The 26,551-nt window shown below is 39.0% G+C and overlaps 2 protein-coding genes across 2 annotated transcripts in view; one reads left to right on the top strand and one right to left on the bottom strand.

Moving 5' to 3' along the window:
- Window positions 1-26,551, top strand: part of LOC143808882 (uncharacterized) — a 459,352-nt gene that overhangs the window by 165,712 nt on the left and 267,089 nt on the right. The window lies entirely within an intron of this gene.
- LOC143808894 (uncharacterized) overlaps window positions 20,193-26,551 on the bottom strand; it is a 158,073-nt gene continuing 151,714 nt past the window's right edge. Inside the window, exon 6 of the mRNA XM_077292074.1 lies at window positions 20,193-21,795. Within this exon, the coding sequence (XP_077148189.1) occupies window positions 20,321-21,795 (1,475 nt within the window). The 3' untranslated portion in view covers window positions 20,193-20,320. The remainder of the gene's footprint in view (window positions 21,796-26,551) is intronic.

Raw genomic sequence — 26,551 nt, 5'->3', positions numbered from 1 at the left:
CCAACCCTAACCCTAAGGCTATGTGCCCACGTTGCGGATTCGTGTGAGATTTTGTTCGCACCATTTTTGAAAAATCCGCAGGTAAAAGGCACTGCGTTTTACATGCAGATTTACCGCAGATTTCCAGTGTTTTTTGTGCGGATTACACCTGCGGATTGCTATTGAGGAACAGGTGTAAAACGCTGCGGAATCCACACAAAGAATTGACATGCTGCGGAAAATACAACGCAGCATTTCTGCGTGGTATTTTCCGCACCATGGGCACAGCGGATTTGGTTTTCCATAGGTTTACATGGTACTGTAAACCTGATGGAACACTGCTACGAATCTGCAGTGGCCAATCTGCTGCGGATCCGCAGCCAAATCCGCACCAGGTGCACATAGCCTAATTCTAAGGGTATGTGCACACGCTGCTGAAAACGCTGCGGAAAACGCTGCGGGTCCGCAGCAGCGTTTCTGCAGCTGCGGGTCTGCAGCAGCGTTTCCGCAGCTGCGGGTCCGCAGCAGCGTTTCCGCAGCTGCGGGTCCGCAGCAGCGTTTGCGCAGCTGCGGGTCCGCAGCAGCGGGTCCGCAGCAGCGTTTCTGCAGCTGCGGGTCCGCAGCAGCGTTTCCGCAGCTGCGGGTCCGCAGCAGCGTTTCCGCAGCTGCCGGTCCGCAGCACCGTTTCCGCAGCTGCGGGTCCGCAGCACCGTTTCCGCAGCTGCGGGTCCGCAGCAGCGTTTCCGCAGCTGCGGGTCCGCAGCAGCGTTTCCGCAGCTGCGGGTCCGCAGCAGCGTTTCCGCAGCTGCGGGTCCGCAGCAGCAGTTTCCCTTGAGTTTACAGTTGAATGTAAAGCTATGGGAAACAAAAAACGCTGTGCACATGCTGCGGAAAAAACTGCGTGGAAACGCAGCGGTTTACATTCCGCAGCATGTCACTTCTTTCTGCAGATTCCGCAGCGGTTTTACAACTGTTCCAATAGAAAACGCAGTTGTAAAACCGCAGTGAAATCTGCAGAAAAACCGCAGAAAAACCGTGGTAAATCCGCGGTAAATCCGCAGCGGTTTTGCACTGCGGATTTATCAAATCCGCTGCGGAAAAATCCGCAGAGTACCATAATACGTGTGCACATATCCTTACCCTAGCCCTAACCCTAACCCTACCCCTAACCCTACCCCGGGCCTAACCCTACCCCTAACCCTAGTGGAAAAAATAAAAATATTTTCTTTATTTTATTATTGTCCCTACCTATGGCGGTGATAAAGGGAGGGGTTCATTTACTATTTTTTTTATTTTGATAACTGTGATGGGTTATATCACAGTGATCAAAATGTACATTGAACGAATCTGCCAGCCGGCAGATTCGGCGGGCGCACTGCGCATGCGCCCGCCATTTTGGAAGATGGCGGCACCCTGGGAGAAGATGGACCGACTCCGGGAGGATCGGTAAGTATGAAGGGGTGGTGGTGGGGGGGGTGAATCGGAGAACAGGGGGGTGGATCGGAGCACAGGGGGGAGCGGACACTAGGACGGGGGAGCGGACAGGCGGACGCAGGGGAGTACCGGACTGAACGGAGGACCGGGGAGCAGATCGGTGGCAGGGGGGGGGCAGATCAGGATTTCCAGCCATGGCCGATGATATTGCAGCATCGGCCATGGCTGGATTGCAATATTTCACCATTTTCATAGGTGAAATATTGCAAATTGCTCTGATTGGCTGTTGCACTTTCAACAGCCAATCAGAGCGATCGTAGCCACGTGGGGGCAAAGCCACCCCCCCTGGGCTAAAGTACAACTCCCCCTGTCCCTGCAGATCGGGTGAAATTGGAGTTAACCCTTTCACCCGATCTGCAGGGACGCGATCCCTCCATGACGCATACGGTGCGTCACAGGTCGGATTGGCACCGACTTTCATGACGCAGCGTATGCATCAAAGGTCGGGAAGGGGTTAATAGAAGCTCATCCCTAATAAAAGCTCGTCATTAATAGAAGCTCGTCATTAATAGAAGCTCGTCATTAATAGAAGCTCGTCATCAATAGATGCTCGTCATCAATAGAAGCTGTTCATTAATAGAAGCTCATCATCAATAGAAGCTCGTCATCAATAGAAGCTCATCATCAATAGAAGCTCGTCATTAATAGAAGCTCGTCATTAATAGAAGCTCGTCATCAGTAGAAGCTCGTCATCAATAGAAGCTCGTCATCAATAGAAGCTCATCATCAATAGAAGCTCATCATTAATAGAAGCTCATCATCAATAGAAGCTACTCATCAATAGAAGCTCGTCATTAATAGAAGCTCGTCATTAATAGAAGCTCGTCATTAATAGAAGCTCATCATCAATAGAAGCTCATCATTAATAGAAGCTCGTCATTAATAGAAGCTCATCATTAATAGAAGCTCGTCATTAATAGAAGCTACTCATTAATAGAAGCTCATCATTAATAGAAGCTCATCCTTAATAGAAGCTCATCATTAATAGAAGCTCGTCATTAATAGAAGCTCATCATTAATAGAAGCTCATCATTAAAAGAAGCTCATCATTAATAGAAGCTCATCATTAATAGAAGCTCATCATTAATAGAAGCTCATCATTAATAGAAGCTCATCATCAATAGAAGCTCATCATTAATAGAAGCTCGTCATTAATAGAAGCTCATCAGTAATAGAAGCTCATCATTAATAGAAGCCCATCATTAATAGAAGCTCATCATTAATAGAAGCTCATCAGAAATAGAAGCTCATCATCAATAGAAGCTCATCAGTAATAGAAGCTCATCAGTAATAGAAGCTCATCATTAATAGAAGCCCATCATTAATAGAAGCTCATCATTAATAGAAGCTCATCAGAAATAGAAGCTCATCATTAATAGAAGCTCATCATCAATAGAAGCTCATCAGTAATAGAAGCTCATCAGTAATAGAAGCTCATCATTAATAGAAGCCCATCATTAATAGAAGCTCATCATTAATAGAAGCTCATCAGAAATAGAAGCTCATCATTAATAGAATCTCATCACTAATAGAAGCTTGTCATCAATAGAAGCTCATCATTAATAGAAGCTCATCATCAATAGAAGCTCGTCATCAATAGAAGCTCATCATCAATAGAAGCTCATCATCAATAGAAGCTCATCATCAATAGAAGCTCCTCATCAATAGAAGCTCATCATTAATAGAAGCTCCTCATCAATAGAAGCTCCTTATTAATAGAAGTTCATCATCAATAGAAGCTCATCATTAATAGAAGCTCATCATTAATAGAAGCTCGTCATTAATAGAAGCTCATCATCAATAGAAGCTCGTCATCAATAGAAGCTCCTTATTAATAGAAGCTCATCATCAATAGAAGCTCGTCATTAATAGAAGCTCGTCATTAATAGAAGCTCATCATTAATAGAAGCTCATCATCAATAGAAGCTCATCATCAATAGAAGCTCCTCATCAATAGAAGCTCATCATTAATAGAAGCTCCTCATCAATAGAAGCTCCTTATTAATAGAAGTTCATCATCAATAGAAGCTCATCATTAATAGAAGCTCATCATTAATAGAAGCTCGTCATTAATAGAAGCTCATCATCAATAGAAGCTCGTCATCAATAGAAGCTCCTTATTAATAGAAGTTCATCATCAATAGAAGCTCATCATTAATAGAAGCTCATCATTAATAGAAGCTCGTCATTAATAGAAGCTCATCATCAATAGAAGCTCGTCATCAATAGAAGCTCCTTATTAATAGAAGCTCATCATCAATAGAAGCTCGTCATTAATAGAAGCTCGTCATTAATAGAAGCTCATCATTAATAGAAGCTCGTCATTAATAGAAGCTCGTCATTAATAGAAGCTCATCAGCAATAGAAGCTCATCATTAATAGAAGCTCATCATTAATAGAAGCTCGTCATTAATAGAAGCTCGTCATTAATAAAAGCTCATCAGCAATAGAAGCTCATCATTAATAGAAGCTCATCATCAATAGAAGCTCATCATAAATAGAAGCTCGTCATTAATAGAAGCTCATCATTAATAGAAGCTCATCATCAATAGAAGCTCGTCATTAATAGAAGCTCGTCATTAATAGAAGCTCATCATCAATAGAAGCTCGTCATCAATAGAAGCTCCTTATTAATAGAAGCTCCTTATTAATAGAAGCTCATCATCAATAGAAGCTCGTCATTAATAGAAGCTCATCATTAATAGAAGCTCGTCATTAATAGAAGCTCATCATTAATAGAAGCTCATCATTAATAGAAGCTCGTCATTAATAGAAGCTCAACATCAATAGAAGCTCGTCATCAATAGAAGCTCCTTATTAATAGAAGCTCATCATCAATAGAAGCTCGTCATTAATAGAAGCTCATCATTAATAGAAGCTCGTCATTAATAGAAGCTCGTCATTAATAGAAGCTCGTCATTAATAGAAGCTCATCATCAATAGAAGCTCATCATCAATAGAAGCTCATCATTAATAGAAGCTCATCACTAATAGAAGCTCATCATTAATAGAAGCTCATCATTAATAGAAGCTCCTTATTAATAGAAGCTCATCATCAATAGAAGCTCATCATTAATAGAAGCTCTTCATTAATAGAAGCTCATCATTAATAGAAGCTCATCATTAATAGAAGCTCGTCATTAATAGAAGCTCAACATCAATAGAAGCTCGTCATCAATAGAAGCTCCTTATTAATAGAAGCTCATCATCAATAGAAGCTCGTCATTAATAGAAGCTCAACATCAATAGAAGCTCGTCATCAATAGAAGCTCTTCATTAATAGAAGCTCATCATCAATAGAAGCTCATCATTAATAGAAGCTCGTCATTAATAGAAGCTCGTCATTAATAGAAGCTCGTCATCAATAGAAGCTCATCATTAATAGAAGCTCATCATCAATAGAAGCTCGTCATCAATAGAAGCTCATCATTAATAGAAGCTCATCATTAATAGAAGCTCATCATTAATAGAAGCTCATCATCAATAGAAGCTCATCATCAATAGAAGCTCATCATTAATAGAAGCTCATCATCAATAGAAGCTCATCATCAATAGAAGCTCATCACTAATAGAAGCTCATCATTAATAGAAGCTCATCATCAATAGAAGCTCATCATCAATAGAAGCTCATCATCAATAGAAGCTCGTCATCAATAGAAGCTCATCATTAATAGAAGCTCATCATTAATAGAAGCTCATCATTAATAGAAGCTCATCATCAATAGAAGCTCATCATCAATAGAAGCTCGTCATTAATAGAAGCTCGTCATCAATAGAAGCTCATCATCAATAGAAGCTCATCATTAATAGAAGCTCATCATTAATAGAAGCTCATCATCAATAGAAGCTCGTCATTAATAGAAGCTCGTCATTAATAGAAGCTCGTCATTAATAGAAGCTCGTCATTAATAGAAGCTCGTCATTAATAGAAGCTCGTCATTAATAGAAGCTCGTCATCAATAGAAGCTCGTCATCAATAGAAGCTCATCATTAATAGAAGCTCATCATCAATAGAAGCTACTCATCAATAGAAGCTCTTCATTAATAGAAGCTCCTCATCAATAGAAGCTCATTAATAGAAGCTCATCATTAATAGAAGCTCATCATCAATAGAAGCTCGTCATTAATAGAAGCTCATCATTAATAGAAGCTCATCATTAATAGAAGCAAATCATTAATAGAAGCTCATCATTAATAGAAGCTCATCATCAATAGAAGCTCATCATCAATAGAAGCTCATCATCAATAGAAGCTCCTCATCAATAGAAGCTCCTTATTAATAGAAGTTCGTCATCAATAGAAGCTCATCATTAATAGAAGCTCTTCATTAATAGAAGCTCGTCATTAATAGAAGCTCGTCATTAATAGAAGCTCATCATCAATAGAAGCTCGTCATCAATAGAAGCTCATCATCAATAGAGGCTCGTCATTAATAGAAGCTCGTCATCAATAGAAGCTCATCATCAATAGAAGCTCATCATTAATAGAAGCTCATCATTAATAGAAGCTCATCATTAATAGAAGCTCATCATCAATAGAAGCTCATCATTAATAGAAGCTCATCATTAATAGAAGCTCATCATTAATAGAAGCTCATCATCAATAGAAGCTCATCATCAATAGAAGCTCATCATTAATAGAAGCTCGTCATTAATAGAAGCTCATCATCAATAGAAGCTCGTCATTAATAGAAGCTCATCATTAATAGAAGCTCGTCATTAATAGAAGCTCGTCATCAATAGAAGCTCATCATCAATAGAAGCTCGTCATTAATAGAAGCTCATCATTAATAGAAGCTCGTCATTAATAGAAGCTCGTCATCAATAGAAGCTCATCATCAATAGAAGCTCGTCATTAATAGAAGCTCATCATTAATAGAAGCTCGTCATTAATAGAAGCTCGTCATCAATAGAAGCTCCTCATCAATAGAAGCTCCTTATTAATAGAAGTTCGTCATCAATAGAAGCTCATCATTAATAGAAGCTCTTCATTAATAGAAGCTCGTCATTAATAGAAGCTCATCATCAATAGAAGCTCGTCATCAATAGAAGCTCATCATCAATAGAGGCTCGTCATTAATAGAAGCTCGTCATCAATAGAAGCTCATCATCAATAGAAGCTCATCATTAATAGAAGCTCATCATTAATAGAAGCTTATCATCAATAGAAGCTCATCATCAATAGAAGCTCGTCATCAATAGAAGCTCATCATCAATAGAAGCTCATCATCAATAGAAGCTCATCATCAATAGAAGCTCGTCATCAATAGAAGCTCGTCATTAATAGAAGCTCGTCATTAATAGAAGCTCGTCATCAATAGAAGCTCATCATCAATAGAAGCTCATCATCAATAGAAGCTCATCATCAATAGAAGCTCGTCATCAATAGAAGCTCGTCATTAATAGAAGCTCGTCATTAATAGAAGCTCGTCATTAATAGAAGCTCATCATTAATAGAAGCTCATCATTAATAGAAGCTCATCATTAATAGAAGCTCATCATCAATAGAAGCTCATCATCAATAGAAGCTCATCATCAATAGAAGCTCATCATTAATAGAAGCTCGTCATTAATAGAAGCTCGTCATCAATAGAAGCTCATCATTAATAGAAGCTCGTCATTAATAGAAGCTCATCATTAATAGAAGCTCATCATTAATAGAAGCTCATCATTAATAGCTCATCATTAATAGAAGCTCGTCATCAATAGAAGCTCATCATCAATAGAAGCTCGTCATTAATAGAAGCTCGTCATTAATAGAAGCTCGTCATTAATAGAAGCTCGTCATTAATAGAAGCTCATCATTAATAGAAGCTCATCATTAATAGAAGCTCATCATCAATAGAAGCTCGTCATTAATAGAAGCTCATCATTAATAGAAGCTCATCATTAATAGAATCTCATCATTAATAGAAGCTCATCATTAATAGAAGCTCATCATTAATAGAAGCCCATCATTAATAGAAGCTCATCATCAATAGAAGCTAATCATCAATAGAAGCTCATCATTAATAGAAGCTCGTCATTAATAGAAGCTCGTCATTAATAGAAGCTCGTCATTTATAGAAGCTCATCATCAATAGAAGCTCGTCATTAATAGAAGCTCGTCATTAATAGAAGCTCATCATCAATAGAAGCTCATCATCAATAGAAGCTCATCATTAATAGAAGCTCGTCATTAATAGAAGCTCGTCATTAATAGAAGCTCCTCATTAATAGAAGCCCATCATTAATAGAAGCTCATCATTAATAGAAGCTCATCATTAATAGAAGCTCATCATCAATAGAAGCTCGTCATTAATAGAAGCTCATCATCAATAGAAGCTCATCATCAATAGAAGCTCATCATTAATAGAAGCTCGTCATTAATAGAAGCTCATCATCAATAGAAGCTCATCATCAATAGAAGCTCATCATTAATAGAAGCTCGTCATTAATAGAAGCTCATCATCAATAGAAGCTCGTCACTAATAGAAGCTCATCATCAATAGAAGCTCATCATTAATAGAAGCTCGTCATTAATAGAAGCTCATCATCAATAGAAGCTCATCATCAATAGAAGCTCATCATTAATAGAAGCTCCTCATTAATAGAAGCTCGTCATTAATAGAAGCTCATCATTAATAGAAGCTCATCACTAATAGAAGCTCATCATCAATAGAAGCTCATCATTAATAGAAGCTCGTCATTAATAGAAGCTCATCATCAATAGAAGCTCGTCATTAATAGAAGCTCGTCATTAATAGAAGCTCATCATTAATAGAAGCTCATTAGAAATAGAAGCTCATTAATAGAAGCTCATCATTAATAGAAGCTCATCATTTATAGAAGCTCATCATTAATAGAAGCTCATCATCAATAGAAGCTCATCATTAATAGAAGCTCATCATTAATAGAAGCTCGTCATTAATAGAAGCTCGTCATTAATAGAAGCTCCTCATTAATAGAAGCCCATCATTAATAGAAGCTCATCATTAATAGAAGCTCATCATTAATAGAAGCTCGTCATTAATAGAAGCTCGTCATCAATAGAAGCTCGTCATTAATAGAAGCTCGTCATTAATAGAAGCTCATCACTAATAGAAGCTCGTCATTAATAGAAGCTCATCATCAATAGAAGCTCGTCATTAATAGAAGCTCGTCATTAATAGAAGCTCATCACTAATAGAAGCTCGTCATTAATAGAAGCTCATCATCAATAGAAGCTCGTCATTAATAGAAGCTCGTCATTAATAGAAGCTCATCATTAATAGAAGCTCATCATCAATAGAAGCTCGTCATTAATAGAAGCTCATCATTAATAGAAGCTCGTCATTAATAGAAGCTCATCATCAATAGAAGCTCATCATCAATAGAAGCTCATCATTAATAGAAGCTCATCATCAATAGAAGCTCGTCATTAATAGAAGCTCATCATTAATAGAAGCTCATCATTAATAGAAGCTCGTCATTAATAGAAGCTCATCATCAGTAGAAGCTCGTCATTAATAGAAGCTCATCATTAATAGAATCTCATCATTAATAGAAGCTCATCATTAATAGAAGCTCATCATTAATAGAAGCTCGTCATTAATAGAAGCTCATCATCAATAGAAGCTCGTCATTAATAGAAGCTCGTCATTAATAGAAGCTCATCACTAATAGAAGCTCATCATCAATAGAAGCTCATCATTAATAGAAGCTGTTCATTAATAGAAGCTCGTCATTAATAGAAGCTCATCATTAATAGAAGCTCATCATTAATAGAAGCTCATCATTAATAGAAGCTCATCATTAATAGAAGCTCATCATCAATAGAAGCTGTTCATTAGTAGAAGCTCGTCATCAATAGAAGCTCATCATTAATAGAAGCTGTTCATTAATAGAAGCTCATCATCAATAGAAGCTCATCATTAATAGAAGCTGTTCATTAATAGAAGCTCGTCATCAATAGAAGCTCGTCATTAGTAGAAGCTCATCATTAATAGAAGCTCATCATTAATAGAAGCTCGTCATTAATAGAAGCTCATCATTAATAGAAGCTCGTCATTAATAGAAGCTCATCATCAATAGAAGCTCATCATTAATAGAAGCTCATCATCAATAGAAGCTCGTCATTAATAGAAGCTCATCATTAATAGAATCTCATCATTAATAGAAGCTCATCATTAATAGAAGCTCATCATTAATAGAAGCTCGTCATTAATAGAAGCTCATCATCAATAGAAGCTCGTCATTAATAGAAGCTCGTCATTAATAGAAGCTCATCACTAATAGAAGCTCATCATCAATAGAAGCTCATCATTAATAGAAGCTGTTCATTAATAGAAGCTCGTCATTAATAGAAGCTCATCATTAATAGAAGCTCATCATTAATAGAAGCTCATCATTAATAGAAGCTCATCATCAATAGAAGCTGTTCATTAGTAGAAGCTCGTCATCAATAGAAGCTCATCATTAATAGAAGCTGTTCATTAATAGAAGCTCGTCATCAATAGAAGCTCGTCATTAGTAGAAGCTCATCATTAATAGAAGCTCATCATTAATAGAAGCTCGTCATTAATAGAAGCTCATCATTAATAGAAGCTCCTCATCAATAGAAGCTCATCAGTAATAGAAGCTCGTCATTAATAGGAGCTCGTCATTAATAGAAGCTCGTCATCAATAGAAGCTCGTCATTAATAGAAGCTCATCATTAATAGAAGCTCGTCATTAATAGAAGCTCGTCATTAATAGAAGCTGTTCATCAATAGAAGCTCATAATCAATAGAAGCTCCTCATCAATAGAAGCTCATCATTAATAGAAGCTCATCATTAATAGAAGCTCATCATTAATAGAAGCTCATCATTAATAGAAGCTCGTCATTAATAGAATCTCATCACTAATAGAAGCTCATCATCAATAGAAGCTCCTCATCAATAGAAGCTCATCATTAATAGAAGCTCATCATTAATAGAAGCTCGTCATTAATAGAATCTCATCATTAATAGAAGCTCGTCATTAATAGAATCTCATCATTAATAGAAGCTCTTCATTAATAGAAGCTCCTTATTAATAGAAGCTCCTCATCAATAGAAGCTCATCATCAATAGAAGCTCGTCATTAATAGAAGCTCATCATTAATAGAAGCTCATCATCAATAGAAGCTCATCATTAATAGAAGCTCGTCATTAATAGAATCTCATCATCAATAGAAGCTCGTCATTAATAGAAGCTCATCATTAATAGAAGCTCATCATCAATAGAAGCTCATCATTAATAGAAGCTCTTCATTAATAGAAGCTCGTCATTAATAGAAGCTCATCATCAATAGAAGCTCATCATTAATAGAAGCTGTTCATTAATAGAAGCTGTTCATTAATAGAAGCTCGTCATTAATAGAAGCTCATCATTAATAGAAGCTCATCATCAATAGAAGCTCATCATTAATAGAAGCTGTTCATTAATAGAAGCTGTTCATTAATAGAAGCTCATCATCAATAGAAGCTCATCATTAATAGAAGCTCTTCATTAATAGAAGCTCATCATCAATAGAAGCTCCTCATTAATAGAAGCTCATCATTAATAGAAGCTCGTCATCAATAGAAGCTCATCATCAATAGAAGCTCATCATTAATAGAAGCTGTTCATTAATAGAAGCTCGTCATTAATAGAAGCTCATCATTAATAGAAGCTCGTCATTAATAGAATCTCATCATCAATAGAAGCTCGTCATTAATAGAAGCTCATCATTAATAGAAGCTCATCATCAATAGAAGCTCATCATTAATAGAAGCTCTTCATTAATAGAAGCTCGTCATTAATAGAAGCTCATCATCAATAGAAGCTCATCATTAATAGAAGCTCATCATTAATAGAAGCTCGTCATCAATAGAAGCTCATCATTAATAGAAGCTGTTCATTAATAGAAGCTGTTCATTAATAGAAGCTCGTCATCAATAGAAGCTCATCATTAATAGAAGCTCATCATCAATAGAAGCTCTTCATTAATAGAAGCTCGTCAACAATAGAAGCTCCTCCTTAATAGAAGCTCATCATTAATAGAAGCTCATCATCAATAGAAGCTCATCATTAATAGAAGCTGTTCATTAATAGAAGCTCGTCATTAATAGAAGCTCGTCATTAATAGAAGCTCGTCATTAATAGAAGCTCGTCATTAATAGAAGCTCGTCATTAATAGAAGCTCATCATCAATAGAAGCTCGTCATTAATAGAAGCTCGTCATTAATAGAAGCTCATCATTAATAGAAGCTCGTCATTAATAGAAGCTCATCATCAATAGAAGCTCATCATTAATAGAAGCTCATCATTAATAGAAGCTCGTCATTAATAGAAGCTCATCATCAATAGAAGCTCGTCATTAATAGAAGCTCATCACTAATAGAAGCTCGTCATTAATAGAAGCTCATCATCAATAGAAGCTCGTCATTAATAGAAGCTCATCATCAATAGAAGCTCATCATTAATAGAAGCTCATCATTAATAGAAGCTCGTCATTAATAGAAGCTCATCATCAATAGAAGCTCATCATTAATAGAAGCTCATCACTAATAGAAGCTCATCATCAATAGAAGCTCATCATTAATAGAAGCTCGTCATTAATAGAAGCTCGTCATTAATAGAAGCTCATCATCAATAGAAGCTCATCATTAATAGAAGCTCATCACTAATAGAAGCTCGTCATTAATAGAAGCTCATCATCAATAGAAGCTCGTCATTAATAGAAGCTCATCATCAATAGAAGCTCATCATTAATAGAAGCTCATCATTAATAGAAGCTCGTCATTAATAGAAGCTCATCACTAATAGAAGCTCATCATCAATAGAAGCTCATCATTAATAGAAGCTCGTCATTAATAGAAGCTCATCATTAATAGAAGCTCATCATTAATAGAAGCTCATCATTAATAGAAGCTCATTAGAAATAGAAGCTCATCATCAATAGAAGCTCATCATTAATAGAAGCTCATCATTAATAGAAGCTCATCATTAATAGAAGCTCATCATTAATAGAAGCTCATCATCAATAGAAGCTCGTCATTAATAGAAGCTCATCATTAATAGAAGCTCATCATTAATAGAAGCTCGTCATTAATAGAAGCTCATCATCAATAGAAGCTCATCATTAATAGAAGCTCATCATCAATAGAAGCTCGTCATTAATAGAAGCTCATCATTAATAGAAGCTCATCATTAATAGAAGCTCGTCATTAATAGAAGCTCATCATCAATAGAAGCTCATCATTAATAGAAGCTCGTCATTAATAGAAGCTCATCATCAATAGAAGCTCATCATTAATAGAAGCTCATCATCAATAGAAGCTCGTCATTAATAGAAGCTCGTCATTAATAGAAGCTCATCACTAATAGAAGCTCGTCATCAATAGAAGCTCGTCATTAATAGAAGCTGTTCATTAGTAGAAGCTCGTCATCAATAGAAGCTCGTCATTAGTAGAAGCTCATCATTAATAGAAGCTCATCATTAATAGAAGCTCGTCATTAATAGAAGCTCATCATTAATAGAAGCTCGTCATTAATAGAAGCTCATCATCAATAGAAGCTCGTCATTAATAGAAGCTGTTCATTAATAGAAGCTCGTCATCAATAGAAGCTCGTCATTAGTAGAAGCTCATCATTAATAGAAGCTCATCATTAATAGAAGCTCATCATTAATAGAAGCTCATCATTAATAGAAGCTCATCATCAATAGAAGCTCATCATTAATAGAAGCTCATCATTAATAGAAGCTCGTCATTAATAGAAGCTCATCAGTAATAGAAGCTCGTCATTAATAGGAGCTCATCATTAATAGAAGCTCGTCATTAATAGAAGCTCGTCAACAATAGAAGCTCCTCATTAATAGAAGCTCATCATTAATAGAAGCTCGTCATTAATAGAAGCTCATCATCAATAGAAGCTCGTCATTAATAGAAGCTCATCATTAATAGAAGCTCGTCATTAATAGAAGCTCATCAGTAATAGAAGCTCGTCATTAATAGGAGCTCATCATTAATAGAAGCTCGTCATTAATAGAAGCTCATCATCAATAGAAGCTCGTCATTAATAGAAGCTCATCATTAATAGAAGCTCGTCATCAATAGAAGCTCATCAGTAATAGAAGCTCGTCATTAATAGGAGCTCGTCATTAATAGAAGCTCGTCATCAATAGAAGCTCGTCATTAATAGAAGCTCATCATTAATAGAAGCTGTTCATTAGTAGAAGCTCGTCATTAATAGAAGCTCATCATTAATAGAAGCTCCTCATCAATAGAAGCTCATCAGTAATAGAAGCTCATCATTAATAGAAGCTCGTCATCAATAGAAGCTCGTCATTAGTAGAAGCTCATCATTAATAGAAGCTCATCATTAATAGAAGCTCGTCATTAATAGAAGCTCATCATTAATAGAAGCTCGTCATTAATAGAAGCTCGTCATTAATAGAAGCTGTTCATTAATAGAAGCTCGTCATCAATAGAAGCTCGTCATTAGTAGAAGCTCATCATTAATAGAAGCTCATCATCAATAGAAGCTCATCATTAATAGAAGCTCTTCATTAATAGAAGCTCGTCAACAATAGAAGCTCCTCATTAATAGAAGCTCATCATTAATAGAAGCTCGTCATTAATAGAAGCTCATCATCAATAGAAGCTCGTCATTAATAGAAGCTCATCATTAATAGAAGCTCGTCATTAATAGAAGCTCATCAGTAATAGAAGCTCGTCATTAATAGGAGCTCATCATTAATAGAAGCTCGTCATTAATAGAAGCTCATCATCAATAGAAGCTCGTCATTAATAGAAGCTCATCATTAATAGAAGCTCGTCATTAATAGAAGCTCATCAGTAATAGAAGCTCGTCATTAATAGGAGCTCATCATTAATAGAAGCTCCTCATCAATAGAAGCTCATCAGTAATAGAAGCTCGTCATTAATAGGAGCTCGTCATTAATAGAAGCTCGTCATCAATAGAAGCTCGTCATTAATAGAAGCTCATCATTAATAGAAGCTGTTCATTAGTAGAAGCTCGTCATTAATAGAAGCTCATCATTAATAGAAGCTCCTCATCAATAGAAGCTCATCAGTAATAGAAGCTCGTCATTAATAGGAGCTCGTCATTAATAGAAGCTCGTCATCAATAGAAGCTCATCATCAATAGAAGCTCTTCATTAATAGAAGCTGTTCATCAATAGAAGCTCATCATTAATAGAAGCTCGTCATTAATAGAATCTCATCATCAATAGAAGCTCGTCATCAATAGAAGCTCATCATCAATAGAAGCTCGTCATTAATAGAATCTCATCATCAATAGAAGCTCGTCATTAATAGAAGCTCATCATTAATAGAAGCTCATCATTAATAGAAGCTCATCATCAATAGAAGCTCATCATTAATAGAAGCTCTTCATTAATAGAAGCTCGTCAACAATAGAAGCTCCTCATTAATAGAAGCTCATCATTAATAGAAGCTCGTCATTAATAGAAGCTCATCATCAATAGAAGCTCATCATTAATAGAAGCTGTTCATTAATAGAAGCTCGTCATCAATAGAAGCTCATCATTAATAGAAGCTGTTCATTAATAGAAGCTCGTCATCAATAGAAGCTCATCATTAATAGAAGCTCATCATTAATAGAAGCTCATCATTAATAGAAGCTGTTCATTAGTAGAAGCTCATCATCAATAGAAGCTCATCATCAATAGAAGCTCGCCATTTTACACATTCACTAACTTCAACACCCTGCTTCACCCAATGCATTATAAAAAGTGCTACATAGTATTATGCCGGTAACTTGCTCCTTCATAATCTTACAGAACTCTCCATTAAGCCTGCTGTCATAAACCGGGGGTGTTTCGTTGCCCCAGTTCGTTCTTCAGAGATTTATTTATATCCCACTTCCCAGTTTGGAACTTGCAAACTCTATGGCACCCCCCTTACCCTCAGGTCAGTTAGGGAACTACACCTAGGATAAATAGTCACCAGAAAGGCTGCCCAGTCGTGTAGTGGCTATTGGGTATGCTGCAGCGAGGGTGAAATAACTACTCCCGCTCAGGCAGGAATCATTATCAATCGCCGTCCGTCACTGTCAGCTGTACCCAACAAGCTCAGTACAATCTGCTGCCACCAGCTCCCATTCCTATTCTTAATAGCGGGTGAGGAGCCAACCCAATTAGTAGCGCAATTTACTTCAGAGGGCGTGGGGGGTACGTTTTAGAGCAAGGAAAACGAAGCTAGTAAATTTAACTTTTACTCCAAAAACAAATAAGAAGTGTTTACAAAAGGTATAAAAAACGATATTACAAGATGAGACAATTATAGTATGTACAAAATGATTACAAAACAAAAGGGATTAAAGATGAAAATAAACACACATTTGTCTTATGTCATTCCATGGTAAGCCATGCGGCAGGGAGTTGTTGTAGCATATGCCCTCAATGCATTAGGCACAGTATCTGCTAGGTGACTTCCCAGGCCAAGAGAGAGGGAGGGCTCTAGTCCCGCCTCCGTGTCTTATACCTGTGCTCAAACTTAAGGCCTCCCACTGTGCTGACCTCACGGGGTGGTTGGGGAGCTCCCCTTTCTGAACAATTATGAAATACTCTATTACCCATATCTCTTAGGGTGAACCTCGTAGAAGACAAAATTATCATTAGGCTCAGCATGACATGGGGGTTCATTTAGGTATAAACACAAAGTGGATACATGACCTGCTTACGGAGAAATCCATTACATGGATTTCATTGGGTTTGGATCCTAGAGATTTCAGTGGTTTATAGATCCCTCGGTGGACATTTGGAAAATGCAACTTTTATATCTCTATTAGTGATAAGCGAGTATACTAGTTACTGAATATACTCGTTACTCGAGATTTCCCGAGCACGCTCGGGTGTTCTCTGTGTATTTTTTAGTGCTCGGAGATTTAGTTTTGTTTGCCGCAGCTGAATGATTTACATCTGTTAGCCAGCATAAGTACATGTGGGGATTCCCTAGCAACCAGGCAACCCCCACATGTATTTATGCTGGCTAACAGATGTAAATCATTCAGCTGCGGCAAGAAAAACGAAATCTCTGAGCACTAAAAAATACTCGGAGGACCCCCGAGCGTGCTCGGGAAATCTCGAGTGACGAGTATATTCGCTCATCACTAATCTCTATCACTAATTGGGGTCAAGTTATTAAGCTTTTAAATGAACAAAAGAGCACGTTTCCACAACTGCCTTCAGGCAGCTTAGGGCCATAATCTACTGCTAGCACACTGGTATCACACTGCACAGAGTGTGTAGTGAGAAGGAGCTGGGGGGTCAAAAGCCCACACCGTGTGTCTGTAAAGCCATGGAACCTTCTAGAAGTATACTCAGAATATGGCATATTTATATTATCGTGACACCTGCCTGCTGCCACAACAGTGGCTTGTGGTGGCCACACTTACTCTGGACAGCTGATCCCGTGAATTTTGGTGACTTTACCCTTTCTAATAATGTTCCTGTATGTGTGAATGAGGAAAATCTCCATATCATGCACTATAAAACTGACCCAATATTTACATCACAACAGTTTGTGGTTGTTTGTCCCGGATATTTGAGAGGTGAAGTGTGAAAGCTGCCTGTGCTTTTGGCCAGGTTTGCCCGATTTATTTCAATGCAATGTGTGTCACCCAAAATCAGTATGCTAGGTTCTTTGGTATGCGACACCTATTCATTAACTTTTTGTTTGGCTTTAATCCAAGCTGACCTGGTTTCTAGAGATGGGACATTCAAACAGTCTATGTTACTTGCAGCTTTACCATCAGATACATTTCTGTCACTTTTTCCCTAGTTACACAGGACATTTATTAGCTCTTTAACACCGCCTTTACTGAGCACAAAGTCACATTGCCTCTGTGCAGCTCCTTATCACAAATAATTTCTAACAACCACTCCCCCAGAATAATAATAATAATCTTTATTTATATAGCGCCAACATATTCCGCAGCGCTTTACAGTTGAACAGTTTCATACACAACAGTCACAAGTAACAATGTTAACAATACAATAATAAAGCACAATAAGCCGCCCCTGCTCGTGAGAGCTTACAATCTACAATGAGGTGGGGAGATACAAAGTACAGGTGTGTATTTACAATGATGTATTTACAATGATGGTCCGGCCATCTTCACGGGGTGGGGGGTAGATGGGAGATAGTGAATGGGCTACACACACACACACACAAACCTAAAATGACTTTGATTAGGGAACGTGATAGGCCGCTCTGAACAAATGTGTTTTGAGTGAGCGCCTAAAACTATGCAAACTGTAGATGGTCCTAATATCTTGGGGTAGAGCATTCCAGAGGATTGGCGCAGCACGGGGAGAAGTCTTGGAGTCGGGAGTGGGAGGTACGGATTAGTGCAGAGTTTAGTCAAAAGTCATTTGCAGAGCGCAGCGGTCGGTTAGGCCGATAGACAGAAATGAGTGAGGAGATGTAAGGGGGTGCCGCACTGTGGAGAGCTTTGTGGGTGAGAACAAGTACTTTGAGTTGTATCCTGTAATGAATGGGCAGCCAGTGTAATGATTTAAGAGCGGACGCGTCCGAGTACCGATAAGCTGGATGGACGACCCTGGCTGCTGCATTAAGGATAGACTGGAGAGGGGAAAGTCGAGTAAGGGGGAGGCCAATTTATAGAGCGTTACAGTAGTCCAGGCGGGAGTGGATCAGGGCGACAGTGAGGGTTTTTGTTGTCTCCATGATGAGAAAAGGGCGGATTCTAGAGATTTTCTTTAGGTGTAAGCGGCACGATTGGGCAAGAGATTGTATATGGGATGTGTAGGAGAGATCGGAGTCAAACATAACACCCAGACAGCGCGCCTGCTGCCGTGGTGTTATTATGGTGCCACCCACGGAGAGGGAAATGTCAGATTTAGGGAGGTTAGTAGATGGCGGGAGCAAAAGTTCAGTTTTGGAGAGGTTGAGTTTCAGATAGAGAGCGGACATAATGTTGGAGACTGCAGAAGGTCAGTGGCTTTCTGTAGTACAGCAGGAGTAAGGTCGGAGGATGACGTGTATAGTTGTGTGTCATCGGCATAAAGATGGTTCTGAAAGCCAAATCTGCTGATGGTCTGTCCAATTGGGGCCGTGTAGAGAGAGAAGAGAAGGGGGCCAAGGACTGAGCCCTGAGGTTCCCCGACAGTGAGAGGAAGAGGAGATGAAGTGGAGCCAGAGAACAGAACACTGAAGGAGTGGTCAGAAAGATAGGAGGAGAACCAGGAGAGAGCAGTGTCCTTAATGCCTAGTGACTGGAGCCTAGAGAGTAGGAGAGGGTGGTCAACAGTGTCGAAAGCTGCAGAAAGGTCGAGAAGAATGAGCAGAGAGTGGTCACTGTTACATTTTACAGAATAGTGTGCAACATTCTCTTCTACTGCCAAATGTGTTGGGAAATGACAGATGAAATCAGATTCCTGAGAAAAATGGATTGTGGAATAATGAGCAATAGCCATAACACCGGTCTCTAGAGAGTGTAGATTTGGATGTGAAGATTAGTGAAATAACATTCTGTTCTGGAGCACAAGAGCTGGGCTCGTGGATAGTTTGAGAGGATGAGTCGATACATGGCCCCATAAACTTACCTTGTCCACTGTCACTAGAATGGTGTCATCTGCCTTTGGCTCCTATCTTCCCAGATGATACATAGTGATGAGCGAGTATACTCGTTGCTTGGGTTTTCCCGATCACACTTGGGTGATCTCTGAGTATTTGTTAGTGCTTGAAGATTTAGTTTTCCTTGCCGCAGCTGGATTATTTGCGGCTACTAGACAGCTTGATTACATGTGGGGATTCCCTAGAAACCAGGCAACCCCCACATGTACTCAGGCTGGCTAACAGCAGTAAATCATCCAGCTGCGGCAAGGAAAACTAAATCTCCGAGCAGTCACAAATATTTGGAGACCATCCGAGCAACGAGCATACTCGCTCATCACTAGTCATAAACTAAATTTTAGTCACATCCCACCATCTTTGGATGAATGGGTTCTGACTAGAGAACCATAGTTCACTGTAAAACGCTTGCAAGGCCACGAACATGGCTTCTCTCCATTCTGACTTTCCTCATTTTGTCTAACTTGTCTTTAGTGAGAAACCTGTTCTTACAAGAGAATATATAGAGCTCTTCTCTTCTATGGTAATTCTCTCATGTCTGACCTGATATAACTGTAAAGTGTCTCCCCCATTCAGAACACCAATGTGGCTTCTCCCCTTTGTGACTTATTTTTATTTACCTTACTCACTTGTATTGCGCCATCACATTCAGCAGCTCTCTACAAACATCATCACTGTCCCTATTGGGGCTCACAATCTAAATTCAATATCAGAATGTCCTTGGCATGTGGGAAGAAACCCAAGCCATGATGGGGAGAAGACAAAAACCTTGTGCACATGTTATTTTGTGGTTATAAATAGTGATGAGCGAATATACTCGTTGCTTGGGTTTTCCCGAGCACGCTCGGGTGGTCTCCGAGTATTTGTTAGTGTTCGTAGATTAAGTTTTCATCGCCTCAGCTGAATGATTTACAGCTATTAGCCAGGCTGAGTACATGTGGGGGTTGCCTGGTTGCTAGGGAATCCCCACATCTAATCAAGCTGGCTAATAGCTGTAAATCATTCAGCTGCCACGATGAAAACTTAATCTACGAACACTAACAAATACTCGGAGACCACCCGAGCGTGCTCGGGAAAACCCAAGCAACGAGTATATTCGCTCATCACTAGTTATAAATCAAAGTACTCCAGCACTGCAAGGCTACAATGCTAACCACTGAGCCAACCATTGAGCCACTCGAGTTTAACAAGATCTGATAGCAGCATTAAAACATCACATATTCTGAACATGAATATGGCTTTTATTCTGTGTGAACTCTCTTATGTTTTTTAAGGTTACACTTAACTGCAAAACATTTCCCACATTCTGAACAGGAATACGGCTTCTCTCCTGTGTGACTTCTCTCATGTACAGCAATATTTGCTTTACTTGAGAAACTTTTTCCACATTTTGAACATGAATATGGCTTCTCTCCAGTGTGAGTTCTCTGATGTGTAATAAGATGTGATTTATATGCAAAACATTTCCCACATTTTGAACATGAATACAGCTTCTCTCCTGTGTGACTTCTCTCATGTGCAACAATATTTGCTTTATTTTTATAACATTTCCCACATTTTGAACATGCATATGGCTTCTCTCCTGTGTGACTTCTCTGATGTGTGGTAAGATATGATTTATCTGCAAAACATTTCCCACATTTTGAACATGAATACGGCTTCTCTCCTGTGTGACTTCTATCATGTGCAACAAGTTTTGCTTTACTTGAGAAACTTTTTCCACATTCTGAGCATGAATATGGCTTCTCACCTGTGTGAACTCTTCCATGTGAAACAAGCTCAGATTTATTTCTAAAACATTTCCCACATTCTAAACATGCAAATGGCTTTTCTCCTGTGTGAATTTTCTGATGTATTGCATGACTTTGTCTACTTGAAAAACATTTCCCACATTGAGAACATGGATATGGCTTCTCTCCTGTGTGACTTCTCTCATGTACAGCAAGATTTTCTTTAGTTGTTACACTTTTCCCACATTTTGAGCATGAATATGGCTTCTCTCCTGTGTGACGTTTCTCATGTACAGCAAGATTTTCTTTACTTGAGAAACTTTTCCCACATTTTGAGCATGAATATGGCTTCTCACCCGAGTGAACTTTTTCATGTGCAACAAGAAGACAAATTTTTTTAAAACTTTTTCCACACTCGGAACATGAATGCAGCTTTTCTACGGTGTGACTTCTCTGATGTTGAACAAATATATTAAATCTTGTAATACACTTTCCACATACTGAACATACATACGGCTTCTCGGTGTGATTTTTGTCATGTGCGACTAGATGTGATTTATGTGTAAACCGTGTTTCACATTTTGAACATGAATACGGCTTCTCTCCAATGTGACTTCTCTCATGTGTGATAAGATGTGATTTATCTGTAAAACATTTCCCACAGTCTGAACATGAATACGGCTTCTCTCCTGTGTGACTTCTTCTGTGTGTAAAAAGATCCGAGTTTTTTGAAAACTGTTTTCCACATTCCTCACATTGAAATCCTGTTCTGTCTTTCAGACCTGTACATGTGGTGACAGTCGGAGCTTGGTCAGGAGACAGTCCCTCTGGATTAGGCGGATTATATGACATATCTACAGTGTGTCCTGGACGTACATTTAGGGTGATGAGGTTTTCTTCTGAAGAGGGTTGCACAACATCTTTACCTTCTGCTTTATTATTTAGCAAAAACATGAAGTTTCCTTTACAGTTCTTGTTTGGATTTTCTGTTAGGAAAAAAATAATGAAATCCATTTTTAAACCTGTCAAACCACAAAAATTCATACATTTATAATACATCCATTATTCTTGATTTACTCAGGACTTATGCGTGCCAAAGTGGATTAAACATGAAAGGAGACCATGACTCCCTATATATTTATATCACTTTATCATCCACTACTGAATCTGACCAAGACCAGAGAAATAAAAACTGCCTGTGTGAATCCAGTGCTATAACGCTTTGTATAAACACTCTGCAATGGATTTGTGTCTGCAGAGAGGCTCGGCGCCTGCGCACTGCAGTACTTTGCTCTGCACTCAAGAGGGCAAAGTACGACTGCGCCGGAGCGTGAAGAGAAAAGAAGAGGACGTCATCATAAGATGGGAGGACCCGGACCGGACTGCGACGCCCATCGGACCAGAACCGGACCGGGACCGCCCCTGGGTGAGTATAATCTAACCTGTTTTTCTCATCTTTCAGGATACATCGGGGGCTTATCTACAGCATTACAGAATGCATTACAGAATGCTGTAGATAAGCCCCTGATGCCGGTGGGCTTAGCTCACCTTCGATTTTTGGGGTGACAGGTTCCCTTTAATTACAATAGGGCCCATGAATCATAGAGTAACTGTACTGCCCAGGGTTCCGTTACGTCTCTCCATGCTCAATGTCACATCAGTCTGGAGATGACTATTGGAAAGACACCATGATTTAATATTATCAACAATCTCATTTACCAAGATATTGTGAGATGAGATATACCAGACATCTGAAGCTGAATCCTTGGCCACCTCATGGTTTGTAAAGCCTAATTGCTGAACAGCTAAGACCACACATTATTATAATGTCCTGCTCCTGACCACTGCAGCCGATCACAGAGCTCCACACTCAGGAGAAAGCAGGACATAATAGCTTCCTGGCCAGAGATCATCAGACTAGAGGCCTGTCCTGGAGACACGTGGCTTCATTATTTTTTACTTTTTTAAGAAAATGAAGCAAAGCCAAACAACCATCCTAAAGGTGACTACTAGAAGACCGGCCCCAAAAAGAGCCATTATGTGTAGAGTATAGGACAGTGGAGCTCTGACTGCTTGAGATACCAGGGACATCAGGGGGACGAGGTGTCTCCTTCAGTGCGGAGAAGTCAGGAGATCCTGCATCATATAATAGATGTAGAAAATAACCATGGCCTCTGTTCTCAGCTCTCGTTATTATAATCCTCCCGACAACTGTAATGAAGTGATCTGAATGCAGCAGCGGACACCACAGGCGGATCAACAATCTACTTCTACTTTATTCACTTAACCCCTTCACCCCGAAGCCTGGTTTCACCTTCCTGACCAGCCCATTATTTTCAATTCTGACCGCTGTCACTTTATGAGGTTATAACTCTGGAACGCTCAAACGGATCCCGGTGATTCTGAGAATGTTTTCTCGTGACATATTGTACTTTAGGATAGTGGTAAAATGTATTTGACATTACTTGCGTTTATTTGTTAAAAAACATTTTCAAACTTATGATTCTCTGATTTAAGGGCATAAGAATTAAATCACACAAAATAGTTAATAAATAACATTTCCCACATGTCTACTTTACATCAGCACAATTTTGGAAACATTTTTTTTGTTAGGAAGTAATAAGGGTTACAACAAAATTTGCAAAATGATTTTTTTAGGGACCACCTCACATTTGAAGTCACTTTGAGGGGTCTATATGATAAAAAATACCCCAAAGTGACACCAATCTAAAAACTGCACCCCTCAAGGTGCCCAAAACAACATTCAAGAAGTCTATTAACCCTTCAGGTGCTTCACAGGAATTTTTGGAATTTGGAAGAAAAAAATAAACATTTACTTTTCTTTCACAAAATTTTCCTTTAGACCTAATTTTTTAAACTTTCTCAAGGGTAACAGGAGAAAATGGACCATACAATTTGTTGTACAATTTGTCCTGAGTACGGCGCACGGCAGGGCTCAGAAGGGAAGGAGCGCCATTTCGCTTTTTGAATGTAAAATTTGCTGGAATAATTATCAGTCGCCATGTCACATTTGGAGAGCCCCTGATGTGCCTAAACAGTGGAAACCTCCCACAAGTGACCCCATTTTGCAAACTAGACCCCTTAGGGAACTTATCTAGATGTGTATTGAGCACCTTGAACCCACAGGTGCTTCGCAGAAGTTTATAACTAGTGATGAGTGAGTGTACTCGTTGCTCGTGTTTTCCCGAACACGTTCAGGTGATCTCCGAGTATTTGTTAGTGCTCGGAGATTTAGTTTTCATCGCCTCAGCTGCATGATTTATGACTGCTGGACAGGCTGAATACATGTGGGAATTCCCTAACAAACAGGCATTACTCACATGTATTCAGCGTATCTGGAAGCCGTAAATCATGCAACTGAGGCGATGAAAACTAAATCTCCGAGCAAAAACAAATACTCGGAGATCACCCGAGCGTGCTCTGGAAAACCCGAGCAACGAGTATACTCGCTCATCACTATTTATAACATTAAGCCGTGAAAAAAAAAAAAAAAAAACATTTTTCCCAGAGAAATCTATTTTAGCCCCAAATTTTGTACTCTCATAAGGGTAACAGGAGAAAACTGTAACATCCCTGCCAGCATCACTGCATGGCTTCCCATCTCCCATCTTACTCACTACTCCGGGCCATGCTGCGAGTTCTGTCCTCGGCCAGCTCCTTGCTATGAACCTCATGTCCTTGCTTGCTGCATACTTCCTGGCTGTATGCTTAGGGTGGCGGCCCCGGCACTTCTAATATATCCCCAGCCTATTGCTAAGAGGTATTGGGTACTTAACCCTCAACTGGTGAGGTGGTGTTTGCCACACCCCAGGGAAGTTTTGTTCGGCTGCCATTCATTGAAAAAATGCAGGTATGAGTATACGTGTCTCACTAGCTTCCATCCATTTCCTTGTCAACAGGATGTCGTCAAGGCCTCTCTCTTCTGGCCACGAATAATAGAGCTAGCTGTCGCTAAGTGCTGTCTTGGCCTTGCTGAACCCCACATCACTACTCATGTAATTCTTTTTTTTTAACGCATTTTCAAATTTTGAAAACTTTTTTATTTTTATCAAAGTATTACATTTTCCGATACTTGTGGGTGTCCAATATTTGTTATACTGATGTGTAATCAATCGCCAATAAGAAAAAGATTAAAACAAATGTGATCTTTGCACTTTCTGTAAAATAATAGATTTCTAAACAATGGGGTATAGGAAACCCCACATCACCAGTTGCGTGACAAAAACCCCACCTCACCAGTTGAGGGTTAAGGAATCTCCACCCACAGTGAGATGCCTAAGCAACAAACTTTCTCAGTCTGCTTTCTGCTACTGAGTTGCCAGGTCCTGTGCTTTCCTGTTTCTGCCAACCTGGGGACTGTTTACCCAGGCCTGAATCCTTTGTCCTGAAATTGCTCCCGTGACTGTCCTTGTCTGAACTTCATCCTATTCCTGTACCTATTTGTATCCTTGTCTGTTGCCTTCCCTACTCAGTTGTGTTGAAAGGATTACACACTTCGCAAGCAACACGTATACATGAATATAATGGTGAATATTCGGTGATAGTACACAACATGGGTGATCTAGTGCTTGCTGTGGAGTGAATGGCAGACCATTCGGCGAAGATCAGATTGCAACCAAGGAGAAAAAAGGGCGAACTGTGAGGTACAATATATGAAAATGACGACCTATAGATATATGTAGTACAAAAAATTATTATTTATTATTAAAGACAAAAAAAAGGAAGCAAAGTGTGGCAACATGGTATTGACAACACAATGTATCTGCCCACTGAACATAAGACCGGAGGAACAAGCTATGCAAAAACTGACAACAATGGATCTGTGACACAGTAATACAAAGAGATGGAAAAAATGGTGCCGAGTGCACTATGTAGTAAGGATGATGATTTCTGTGCACTGGTGAACTTGCAGATCTGTTATAACAGAAATAGTAAATGGTAACACTAAATCATGTCATGTAGCCTGCAAAGATTGTAAGCAACTTAGGCTTCTTTCACACTTCAGTTGTTTGGCGTCAGTCACTTCCGACATAGTGACGGATCGACGGATCCGTCACAATTGTTGAGAAAACGGTTCCAACAGATCAGTTTTTTTGACGGATCCGATACTTGGGGGTTGTCTGGGAAAAGTATCTACTTTTTGGAGCATGCGCAATTGAAAAAACGGATTAGGGCGACGGATCCGTAGGCGGCCATTCTATGGAATGACGGACGCGACGGATCCGCCGCGAACCGTCATTTCGGCGTTGACAAAAAACGTTTCAATGTCCGTCTATGTCTAGACAACGTCCGCCAAATTTCGACGGATCCGTCGCATGACGGATGGAACTGACGACCATCCGTCACAATCCGTCGCCAATGCAAGTCTATGGGAAAATAACGGATCCGCCAAAAAAAAATGACAGATCCATTATTTGAGGAAACTGGCGGTTTTAGACTGACGCCAAAAAACTGAAGTGTGAAAGAGGCCTAACACCAAATAATAAAAAAAGCACACGTGTGTCAGTTAAGAAATACATGTGATGGAATGTAGGCATAGCATGTACCCCATAGTAATTAACAGGTATGCTACAAAAGTACAATATCATCAAACGCAAAGTGTCGATAAAGTGCATGTGCATATGGACAAAAGGGTATCCGTAATGGCGCAAGAGGACTGATGGTTCAATGTAAGTAATAGCCTGAAGGAAAATGCAGCACTGCAATGAGTCTCAAATATAC

The sequence above is a fragment of the Ranitomeya variabilis genome, chromosome 2 (genome assembly GCF_051348905.1).
Source record: "Ranitomeya variabilis isolate aRanVar5 chromosome 2, aRanVar5.hap1, whole genome shotgun sequence".
Classification (NCBI taxonomy): Eukaryota; Metazoa; Chordata; class Amphibia; order Anura; family Dendrobatidae; genus Ranitomeya; species Ranitomeya variabilis.
This window is presented reverse-complemented; position numbering and strand designations above follow the sequence as displayed.